The sequence below is a fragment of the Acomys russatus genome, chromosome 2, assembly GCF_903995435.1.
Source record: "Acomys russatus chromosome 2, mAcoRus1.1, whole genome shotgun sequence".
In the NCBI taxonomy this organism is placed as follows: Eukaryota; Metazoa; Chordata; class Mammalia; order Rodentia; family Muridae; genus Acomys; species Acomys russatus.
The window spans coordinates 54659873-54671924 of record NC_067138.1 but is presented as its reverse complement, the minus strand read 5'-3'; the positions used below and the strand labels follow the sequence as shown (position 1 = coordinate 54671924).

General features: G+C 46.8%; 1 protein-coding gene across 1 annotated transcript in view; it reads left to right on the top strand.

The window, feature by feature from the left end:
* Positions 1 to 12052, top strand: part of Ankrd6 (ankyrin repeat domain 6) — a 59795-nt gene that overhangs the window by 27497 nt on the left and 20246 nt on the right. Inside the window, exons 3-5 of the mRNA XM_051161233.1 lie at positions 167 to 265; positions 8452 to 8550; positions 10660 to 10758. Coding sequence (XP_051017190.1) covers positions 167 to 265; positions 8452 to 8550; positions 10660 to 10758 — 297 coding nt within the window. The remainder of the gene's footprint in view (positions 1 to 166; positions 266 to 8451; positions 8551 to 10659; positions 10759 to 12052) is intronic.

The window sequence follows — 12052 nt, the reverse complement described above, 5'->3', positions numbered from 1 at the left end:
CAACTTGAATTCTGGATAAACTGGTTGAGTCTCTCCTGCCAGAGCAAAAGGACAGCTGAGGTTAGGGGGAGGGGTGTTCTTAAAAGCGGCTGTGTCCTCTTTGCTTTAGTGTCCTGCCCTCTTGTCGTATCTTGCTCTAAATCAGTTGTTTCTTTTGCATTAACAGCATGGCCGGACCCCCTTGCACCTTGCTGCCAATAAGGGTCATCTCTCTGTGGTCCAGATCTTGCTGAAGGCTGGCTGTGACCTCGATGTGCAGGATGATGTAAGTACAGACAAGCATCAGTCCTTCCGGAGACGGGTTGGCGGGGAGCCTCTCTGCAGTCCTCAGTGCAGATGTTGGCAGTGTGAGGAGGGCGGTAGGAGGTTCTTGCCAGAACAATTTTGGCTCTAGACCTGTCCCTGTGCTGGCAAAAACTTTCTTGGGATAACCTGCTAGGAGACCCATTCTCAGCAGCAAACTAGTTTGCTAGAGGCTTTTCCACTGTGGCTTACCCCATTAGCACTGGAGAGTGGAGTATCTAAGGGCGTTAGCCTGTCCTATCTCAGTGCGAAGGACACGCTCTGGCAGTGTGTGTGGGAAAGACCCACCGGATGAGTGTGTCCTTGATCAAATTTACTGCTGAAGAAAAGGTGAGGCTTAAACCCACCCCCACTCTTAATCTTAATTTTTCTTAGTTGCATTTGGTTGAAAGTTGCATTCCAATGGAAAAGGGGGAAGGGACTTAGAATAGAATGCAAGAACAGGTCCTCTAGAAAGAGGTCACTGTAGTTCAGTGCTATTGCTGGGATGTGACGCTCATCAGCTTGCGCAAATGTCTGGAGAAGGCTCATACTGGCTCCCCCAGCAGCATCTATCAGGTCTGAGTCTATGGCACTGGCCAAGTGACACTGCACAGCACAGAGTCCTGCTCTCTTGGGGTTTTGGAGGTGGAATCTCTGTGAAGTTATGCAAATTGTCCTTCAGTGAGTTATTAGGAAAAAACCCTGTGGTAATGTGCTTGGGGACTATTTTCACAAAGTGTTTCAACTTTTTTTCTAATTATTATTCTATTTTTGGCATTTTGCCTGCATGTGTATCTGTGCACCACGACATGCCTGGTGCATGCAGAGACCAGAAGAGGATATCCAATTCCTTGGACCTGGAGTTACAGAGGGTTGTGAACTGCCATGTGGGTGCTGAGATTCAAACTCAGGCCCTTTGGAAGAGCAGCCAGTATTATTAACCACTGAGCCAGGCACACGCACACACACACACACACACACACACACACACACACACACACACACACAAGCCACCCATACCCACCTCATCCCCCCCCCACACACAACCACCACCACCACCACCACCCACCACTATCTCGTCTCTTAATGATATGGTAGAATTCTAAGAAATAAAAATTCTGCGACTAAAACAGCATCTTACAGAGTCTGACCTTATAATAACTTCTTCCAGATTCACCTTTAACAACACAGGCTGGAATTTTCCCTGGAACTCTGTACAATAGCCTAAAATTTGACAAACGCATTTCACAAATAGCTTGGCTACATAGCAAGTTTGAGACTAACCTTGGATATGTGAGACCCTATCTGCAGGCATGTGGGCAGGTGGGTAGGCACATGGACTGGTTTTATGCATGGGTAGGGAGTTATCAGCATATAAATATGAATCTCATATAAATCCTTGGTTATACTTGAAGCTTACTGAGTCTTCAAGGGTGTTAATGTCACAAACGCTGATTTAGCTGTACGCTGGTGATTTTCACCTTAGGTCGTAACACTATGTTTTTCTACACTGGAACTAATATAGCATTCCTGACCCATACTGTCCTTAGAGGACAGATGGGAAATATAGGGAGAGGGTAGAAACAATTGACCAAGGGAAAGGTGGGGCCTTGAGTTGCTGGTACACACATGTTGGAATAATCTAGTCTTCTTTTTGATAATTAAAGTTCTCACTTGCCACTGTGGTGAGGTCACAATGTTAGGCATGCACGCCAAGCCATCCAAACCAAACACCCCTGCTCAGGTCCTGGGTCTGAGGCTCGCTGTGGTCGGGACAGTATGTTGATGTTTCAGGTATGGAAGAAACAGAGCAGGCAAGAATTCTCACAGCACAGCCCTGGTGAGCCTGGGCAGAAGGAAAGCCAGCCCTGCGTTTAGCTAAAACACCTCTCTCTTTTGAGTCACCTGGCCTTTTACATTCTTCCCTGCTTCACACAGACCATGCGTACCTTGCTACTTCTATAATGTGAAATAACATAACACTCCACAGAGTAACCACAGCATGAACACTGGCGAGGGTAAGACTGATGTGATAGTCAGCTGTGTCCTTACTGTGCTGGTTTATCATCAGCTTTGAGATGTCTACAAGAGTGCAGATAAATTGCTTTATTATCATTAAAGAAGAGGGGGAACTTGACTATGGGGGCCTCAGTTTAGAAGTTCCCTATCTGGGCTGGGGGTAGTAACGCAGAATGTTGACTTTATAAAGATTTGCTTATAACTTCATATTCTACAGAGACTGATCTGGTAATATCTGAGACTTAGCGGAAGAACGCCTTCCAGTGGCCTGGAGTGGGATTATTATGCGTTTCAACCCGTGGAAACCAGTTCTTTATAATCTGCAGCTCCAGGAGCAAAGTCGGTTTTGTTTCCCGCTAATCCTATCAACTCTAAGTGGAGCTCAAATGCCATCTCCGATTGGTCAATGAGTAATCACATGACTCCTACCAGAGAAATAGTCCAGGACCCCATGGCCACAGTAAAAGTCACGAAGGAAGACAAAAATAAGAGAAAGCAGAGAAGAAAGGCTAGGAAGGACCCTAGAAGACCTGAGAGAGAAGAGGTCAGCACCCTGCTCTGCGTGCTTTGTGTAGGGCTTGCTTACAGCATCTTTGCTTGGGCCTCCCCGGGGGCTTCCTCCCAAAGAGGGTGTGCTTGCCCTTGCACAATTGGGGCTCTTTCCGTGTGCAGGCTTTATTTTATTTTATTTATTTATTTATTTATTTATTTTGAGACAGGGTTTCTCTGTATAACCTTGGTTGTCCTGGACTTGCTTTGGAGACCAGGCTGGCCTCAAACTCACAGCGATCCAGATCCACCTGCCTCTGCCTCCCGAATGCGGATGTGTGCCACCATGCCAGCCAAATAATTTACTTAATTTTATGTGCATTGGTGTGAGGGTGTCAGATCACCTGGAACTGGAGTTACAGACAGTTGTGAGTGGCCTTGTGGGTGCTGGGAATTGAACCCAGGTCCTTTGGAAGAGCAGATAGTGCTCTTAACCACTGAACCATCTCTCCAGTCTGAAGAGCAGGCTTTAAATACCCAATACTCTTTACTGTATAGGAAATGGAAATACAAATATTTTAGAACAAAGATTCAGAATTCAGGCTCAAACACTCGTTAGGGAGAAACACTGATGCTGGGGAAATCAAGTGCTGTCAGTCCATATTCTTTGCTCACAGGTCAGCGTGTTTCAGAATGCAAACTGCGCTGCTGCTGCTGCTGCTGCTGCCACTGCCGCCGCCGCCGCCACCAATGTGTCTTTGCTTCTTCTCAGTTAATCATTCAACAAATAGATCCTGGGCATCTTAGGGAATGGCCTCTATGCTGCACTCTCAGCTTGCATAGTGAGGCAGCCCCAGCCTCCTTTTGGAGACCAGTGCTAAGGTTAACTGGCTTCGAAAGCTGGAAGCAGCTTGCTGTGCAGGCAGAGAGCCCTTACAGCTTGAATTAGCTAGCTATCCTAGGGGAGGCTTGTCAGTGACACAAGAGAATTACATGTCATGACTCCTGGCACATAGGTAGGGACCAATAGGTATTGAGTGAAGACTGAGAAAATATGTTGAGAGAACTAGGTTTTTGTCAGCATTTTCTTCAGTTTCCTGGTTGATACAGGTCCTGTTGCTGCATGGGTCCATTAGAAGGTCAAGTATATGTTTTGTATTGTTTGGAAGAAGACAAGTAGCTAGTAATATATTTATAATAATAATATGCACCCCCAGCACTGGGGGTCTGGATTTAACTGTGTTGTGTGTTCTAGAGAGAACGTAGTTCCACAGATGGCTGGAGGCAGCTCCTCGTCCCCATATTTTGTCTCTCTCGTCTTGGTAACCTAAGATGGCCTAGCTTCTAAGAGTGGAGGGAGTGTATTAGCCAGTCCTCTGGAGCCAGTCTTCTAGCCACCGTGAGCAGTGCTGTCGGCCCCACCATGAGGAGCAGACCAGGGAGCTGTTGCAGAGCAGTAATGGACATAGGAAGCAAAGAGCCAGGCTCTCACCAGGAAGGAGGAAGCTAGAAGGGGACTTGGCTGCTTGGACAGGGCTGCAACTGAGTGGACCATCTGGCTGCACACAAGTGTCAGATCATCATCTCCTCCTCCTCCTCCTCCTCCTCCTCCTCTTCCTCCTCCTCCTCCTCTATCCACACCTCCTCCACAAGATTTCTCCGTGTAGCCTTGGATGTCTTGGACTCTCTTTGTAGACCAGGCTGGCCTCAAACTCACAGAGATCTGCCTCCCAGAGTGCTGAGACTAAAGGTGTGCACCACCATGCCTGGCTCAGATCTTGAATCTTAAAATATATATATATATATATATATATATATATATATATATATATATATATATATATATATATATATATATATATAATTTCTTTAATTTTGCTTTATATGCATTGGTTGAGGCCACGAAATCCCTTGGAACTGGAATTATAGACAGTTGTGAGGTACCATGTGGGTGCTGGAAATTGAACCCAGATCCTTTGGGAGAACAGACAGTGCTCTTAACCACTGAGCCATCTCTCCAGCCCCCAGATCTTGAGTCTTGACAATCCATTTGGGAGTGCTCTTCTAAGAACCAATCTAAGGGTTAGGTTAGCTGCTTGTTTTTCTTTTTTGGTTTTTAAGACATGGTTTCTCTGTGTAACAACCCTGGCTGTCCTAAACTTGCTTTGTAGACCAGGCTGGCCTTCAACTCACAGAGATCCACCTGCCTCTTGATTTCATGAGCAGCTTATGGAACACAGTGAAATCTTTGACTTGAACCAAGCCCTTTGTGTCATCATTTGACAAACTTGCTTGCTGTTCCCACTTTATGCAGAATGCAGGTTTCTTCTGAAAAGGTTGTTCCGATTGACCCAAGGAATGCTTGGCAGAGCGTCTGTCATTTGTAGATGATTAAAAGGCCTCTTCTATTGGGACTCTGGCTGAGTCAGTACTGAACTCACATTTCTTGTTGAGAACAATCTTTCTTGTCATTATTTTGAGAAAACCATGACTAATCTGGTAGGGAAAGGAAGTCTAATGGAGTTTTATTTTTTTGTTTTTGTTTTGTTTGGTTTTTCGAGACAGGGTTTCTCTGTGTAGCCTTCACTATCCTGAACTCACTTTGTAGACCAGGCTGGCCTCAAAGTCACAGCAATCCACCTGCCTCTGCCTCCCGAGTGCTGGGATTAAAGGTGGCTGGGACACAGGCATTATCCCATATGAGTTGTTTGGGCATTGAGCCTTACCTGACCTGGAAAGACCTTCTCAAAGGCCTGGCCCAGCTCCCCTCCTGTAGCCACTTTTCAGTGCCACATTCTCCTTTTGACCACAAAGCACACAGAAAGGGTCCTATCCAAGTTAGATGCTTGGAGGGTAAACAGGAAGAAAAGCAGCCCAAATCTAACTTGCAGCGTGATAATAGCTAACGATGTCAAGGAGAGAGTTGTTGAGAGCAGTAAAGGTTACCCCACAGTCATGGGAATGGGGCTTCCTGACCCCAGCACTCTGCAAGCCCCAAGCCATCAAGTAAACGTGGAGAAAAGCTTGTTTAAAAAAAAATAAGGCATCCCTGCTCTTGGTGTCTTCTTATAGCTTAAACTTGTAATTGGTAGTAGTTTTGCACCATATTTGAAGTTATATGCATTAAATATTAAAAAGTTGAAAAGTGGTGGTGCACTCCGCTAGTTCCAGTACTTCGGAGAGACAGAGGCAGGTGGATCTCTGTGATTTCTATGCCAGGCTGGTCTACCTAGCAACTTCCAGGACAGCCAGAGCCATACAGAGAAACCCTGGCCCCCCAAAATTAAAAGGTATTTTGATAGTTATTGAGTCGCTGCAGTCACCAGTGACCAACCAGAGAAGACAGCAGCACTATTCAATAGGCACAAACATCATTATTTGGAAGGCAATTTGAGAGGCACATTATGTCCATGCCAAAACAAAAACAAAACAAAAAACACTAGCTGTAGCTTCCACACTTAGTGCCTATCCCCGCCCCCAGCCGCAGGTTTCTGACTCAGTTTATGGCAGCAGCTGTGGTTTTCTCCTATGGAGCAGGCTTCAAATCTAGTCAGAAAGCAGGTTGTTACCCTCCTGCCTTAGTTTTTCTATTGCTGTGAAAACGCACCACGACCAAGGCAACATATAAAAGAAAGTGTTTAATTGGGCTTACGGTTTCAGAGTTAGGGTCCACAATAGCATGGTCGCAGGAACAGCTGAGAGCTCATACCTTAATCCTCAAGCAAGAGGCAGAGAAAGACCACACTGGGGATAGTTTAAGCGTTTTGAAACCTCATACACCTTATCTGACAAGGTCACTGAGCTGTTTCCAAACAAGTCCACCAACTGAGGACCAAGTATTCAAGCTTTTCCCTCTCTGGGGGCCAGCCCATGCACAGCCCATGCATACCGCTGCACGCCCATACCGGACTGGCCGCTGCTGCCCAGTGGCGCATCCTGCCTCGGACACTGTGTCTCAGCTGAAGAGGACTGTGATGTCAGCTCTCCACTAGCCACCTAAGGGTATTCAAAAGAACAAGGAAGAAAATAAAAATTACTCCTTACAGATTAAAAAAAAAGTTTTTAGTTATTTTATGTGTACGAGTATTTTGCCCACATGTAGTTATGTGCACTGCATGCGTGCCTGGTGCCCATGGAGGCCGGAAGAGGGCAGTAGGGCTGCTAGAACTGGAGTTACAGACAGGCGTGAGCTGCTATGTAGAGTGACAAGCCCCCTCCATATGGACTTTAAAAGAGAAACTTATTTAAGAAAAGAAGGTTTGGTGTTATTTTGCGTAGTCAAGTCTTGTCTTCACGATCCATGTGCCTTTGCCTCCTGAGTGTTGGGATTGCAGGTGTGTGCAAATATGCCCAGCCAAATGTGTGTTTGAGTTGGATTGAGTGATTTTACTGTGGTAACACACACACACATGCGCACGCACACACACACACACACACACACACACACACACACACACAGAGTAACATGGAACATATTTTGGTACAATTCCTGGGTAAAGTCCTGCATGCCAGTGACCACAATCTATTTCCAGAACTTTTCCTCTTGGATTAAATGTCTTTAATGTGTCTCTTTGTGATGAGTCCCGGTGAGGTCAGTAAGTTGGACTCAAGCTACCACAGCTTGTGGTGCAGCCCTCCCAAAGTTGCTCTTCGCTGTCTGTCTCCTACAGTCTCTCCTGCCTCTCTTAGCCTGGGTTCCAGGGAAGCCCAGGAGGGTGTACTTGCCCCTCTGTGCTCTCTCTAGAAAATACTAAGGTAAATCATACCAGCTAAATCATAGAATCCTAAAGGAAAGAGAGCCTTGGCTCTGCCTTTTCCTTTGAGGGTCCTGAGGCCCTGCAAGCTGTACACAACTGTACACAACTCACTCTCCTGATCCTCCGAAAACAAACACTGCTCACCCATCACGCCTCTCAAGCCCTGACCTCAGGCTTGACTTGGCTTTGCCTTAACTTGACTCCTGAGTACGTGCCAGAGATGAGCTCTGTTCCTCCGAAGTGCAGAGCCCAGCATCCTCCATTACCATGGCTGCCTCCTCACCTCGGGGCTGTGTGTTCATCAGCTCTGCTATGGGTAGGGGGAGGAGTCAAGCTCTGTTCTGGCGCCTGAAGGAGAAAAGCCCAGGCCTCTGATTGTCAAGGACGGGTTAGAGTGCAGCATAAATCAGCAGGAGGAATCTCAGAAGTATGTAGTAAGAGGCTGCAGTCCTGGGCTCCTCACACCCCTATGTTGCTCTTGGCTAGTGCAAATCAGTGAACAAATTACACACCTGTCATCAAAAGCACTGCCACAACTGGGGAGTGATTCCTCTGTAATCTGGGCCTGAGGACTTTGTGAGAAATAAGGATTATGAGAGTTGCTGGTTGAACTGTATGACACACACAGCCTGGCCCCCAGGCATGTCTTCACTGGGTAGCAGGGAAAGAGCCTGGCTCTCCTAAGAGGTAGGTCTGTGTTGCTATTGACACAAGCTCCCTTCCAGTGTACGAACAGATTGCTCTGTCCACAAGCAGACCCCTCCACTAATAGGACCCCAAAGCTTGCCTTGCCTGTAGTGACCGAGCTCTTCTGCAACGAGGAGATAGGAGGCACCCCGGTGTCTGGCTTATGGGGGCTGCTAGAGAAATCTGCTGTTCTTGCCTCTGTGTCACTTTGTAGGGGGACCAGACAGCCTTACACCGGGCCACGGTGGTGGGGAACACCGAGATCATCACAGCACTTATCCGGGAGGGATGTGCCCTGGACAGACAGGACAAGGTGAGTGGCATGGTAAAGGCTGCGGGACCCTGTGGAGCTGAGGAACTGGCCTGACTCACTGCTCCGACTGACTGGATTTCTCTGAAAGAGTCTCTGGGATCCCAGTGGTTGTGTCTGTTTAGAAATCCTGCCCACTGTTCTGTGGCTCCTGCAAACAGCTGAAGTTCGGGTACAGAAAAGGAAAGCTGGAAGTCAGGACCTGGGGAAATCTACTGAAGAAGAGGCCCCTCAGAAGCTGTCTCTTTCTCTTTTTTCTTTTTGTTTTCCCCCTTGGGTTTTCAAGACAGAGTTTCTCTTGTAGTCCTGGCTGTCCTCAACTCGATTTGTATACCAGACTGGCCTCACTCACAGAGATCCTCCTGCCTCTGCCTCCTGAGTGCTGGGATTAAAGTGTGCATTACCACACCCAGCTAGAGGCTCTGTTTCCTAGATGAGCAAGCAAGTTAGTTTCATTTTTTCAGCTATTGAAGGAAAATAAAATTTAACTGAATCATTTCTTTCTTCTAAGAAGCCCAATGACCCATTGTATATAAACCTGATGCTTTTAAATTGTCAAATCTTTTTTTAACAGAATTTATTTTTATTTTATGTTAATTGGTATTTTGCCTGCTGGAGTTAGACAGATGTGAACTGTCATGTGGGTGTTGGGAATTGAACCTGGGTTCCCTGATAGGGCAGCCACTGTGCTCTTAACCACTGAGCCATCTCTCCAGTCCCAAATTGTCAAATCTTAAATTGTAGATGTTTGTATTTCAATGCAATACAGCGTTTGTCTTACCACCAACCCCTCCACAGCTTTTTGTTAAAGTGTGACATATGTGCAGAAAAGGGCACAGACAGTTGTAAGTGTGGCACGAGATTCCTCGGCGCATCCGAGGGCTCTGGGTCAGGAGGGTTCCCTTACAGCCCAGAGGCCTTCCCAGTCTTGCTGTCTCTTTCTGCCACCTCTCCAATAACAGCGCCATCTGGGCCTCTTTGCCTTCCCAGTGGTGCCCTGCTCGTGTCTTTGGAGCCCTGGCTCTCCTTGCGTGGGTGCCCAGTGCGTTGGGCTTTAGCTGTTTTGTGCGCATCTCCAGATGTACCCAGCTGGAGAACGTACTTTTGCCCTGTGCGTGAAAGCCTGGAGCTACATGCGCTCCGGTCAGCCCATCTTTCATTCCCTTTGTCAGAATAACTTAAGTAAACAGGAGCCATTTTATTAGTTTGTATTTAAAGTCATGTAGCTAGAAGCCTTGTTTATCTTATTTATAATCAGTGTTTCTTCCATGGCTGGTCGTTTAGAGTCCTGGGGGTTTTATACTAAACTAGAGACATAAAGACATGGGTATGGGGGCTGGAGAGGATGGCTCAGCGGGTTAAGAGCACCACCTGCTCTTTCAGAGGTCCTGAGTTCAATTCCCAGCAACCACATGGTGGCTCACAACCATCTATAACATGATATGATGCCCTCTTCTGGCATCCAGGTATACATGTAAATAAAGCGATGATAATACATTAAAACAAATAAATAAATCTAAAAAAAAAAAAAAAAAAGACATGGGTATGGTGTTGTATACCTTTAATCTTAACTCTCATCGGATCTCTGGATTTGAGGCCAGCCTAGTCTATATATCAAGTTCTAGGCCAGTCAGGGCTAAATAATGAGACCCTATCTTAAATATCTAAACCTTTTTATTTTTATTTATTTTTTTTATGAAGAAATGGGGTGGGGTATCTTCTATCTACTGGGCCATTATAAGGCCTGTTTTGCAGGGCTTCTAGTATCTGGAGTATGGTGGTGCCTGGGAGACAGTGGAACTGGGAATGACAGTGTGCCAGAGCTGTGGGAGGCTCTGAAACCTTCCTCGATGGCATGTTTCCAAGGAGACTGGCCCAGGCACCCACCTGCTGCACCTCAGGAGGTGGCTTCTCTTCCGTGTATCCAGAATGGCGCTCTTGTCCTCTGCTGTTACTTGGAGAATGAAGAAGCTGGCCACTCAAATCTTTCTCTGTGCTCTGTGATTCTGATGGGTACCAGCTGCGGAAGGCCCTGTAGGTACCGCAGTGTAGTGTTTTAGTGGGAAGAGCTAGAGCCTGGGTAATGTGTTGTCTTGCCCCTGTGTTATTCAGGATGGGAATACAGCCCTGCATGAAGCCGCCTGGCACGGGTTCAGCCAGTCAGCCAAGCTGCTCGTTAAAGCGGGAGCCAATGTGCTTGCCAGGAACAAGGTGAGGCCCGGCAGCTGACCTCCTCCTTCACGGGTGAGGGGGATTGTGGGAATCTTTGTCCCCGCTTGTCTCCTGTCCATGAGAAGCTGGGTGGAGCTCACTGGGGCATGGAGACCGCTGCTGCAGGGACAAGATCACCCAGAAGGCTCACTGCTGAGGTGGGTGGGCTGGTGGTTCTCCAGGCAGGGCAAGCATGCCGCAGCCTGAGACCATACTAGTGCGAGAGACCCTGGCTACTGCTGGGGACTAGTACAGAAGGACGGCAGGAGAGAGTTGGCACGGAAAATGTGAGCGGAGAACTAAAATGCGGGTACGGGTAGTCTGCAGTGGCGTGGCGTGGTAAAGTGGGCTGGGGAAGTGGGATTGGGAGGCAAGCTGTAGATCGAATATGGTTCTGCAGGACTGGGGATACGGCTCAGGTGGACCACTTTCCTTACATGCACAGGTCCCAAGGTCAACCCCGTACATCACCTAAAAGGAAACAAAGTTGTTACCTATTTGTATGGTGGCTACCATCCGAGGGGTCTGTTCTTAAAACGGTGACCTGTGCGTATACCTACGCTAGTGACAAGTAAAGGCAGTAAAAAGTCCAGGAGATGACTATAAAGTTATTCATTCAAAACAAACACAGTCAATATGATTTAAATCGCAGTTTTGATGATAATGTTATGAGTCATGCAAGAGCATGGCAGGGGTACATGGCCACATATCAAGCCTCGGTGCTGATGTGAATTTACATTTTATAACTAGGCCTGGAAAGATAGCACCAAAAGATTTACAGTGGCTGTGCATTTGAATTTACTAATTTTGGGTGTTTTTTTTTTTTTTTTTTTTTGTCCCTTTTCCAAAATTTCTAAACAGAACTGACTATTTATTCAACCATTAGGAGAAGAGACATAATGTTATTTTAAAAGTAAAGGAACCATTGTCAGCATTCTTAAAATATTTGCAGTTGTATTGAGAAGGGGTTGCCAGCGTTTAAGGAACCTGAGAATTTTCCACAATGCACTTGCATGGTTGGTGACTCTATCTGGCAGTCTCACATAGAGAAGTGGAGGCATACTGACTGAGTCTATGCCTGGGGAAGAGTGACATGAGAACCATGGCATGTCAGCATTATACAGACCAGATACACTTACACACACACTTACACACACACACACACACACACACACACACACACACACTATGGCACAGTAAGACCAGAAACCAGTATCTGTAGTCCAACATCCCTGTACACACAAGATCTTCAGCGGTGGGTCCAGGAACAAGATCTAACACCAATCAGCCAATC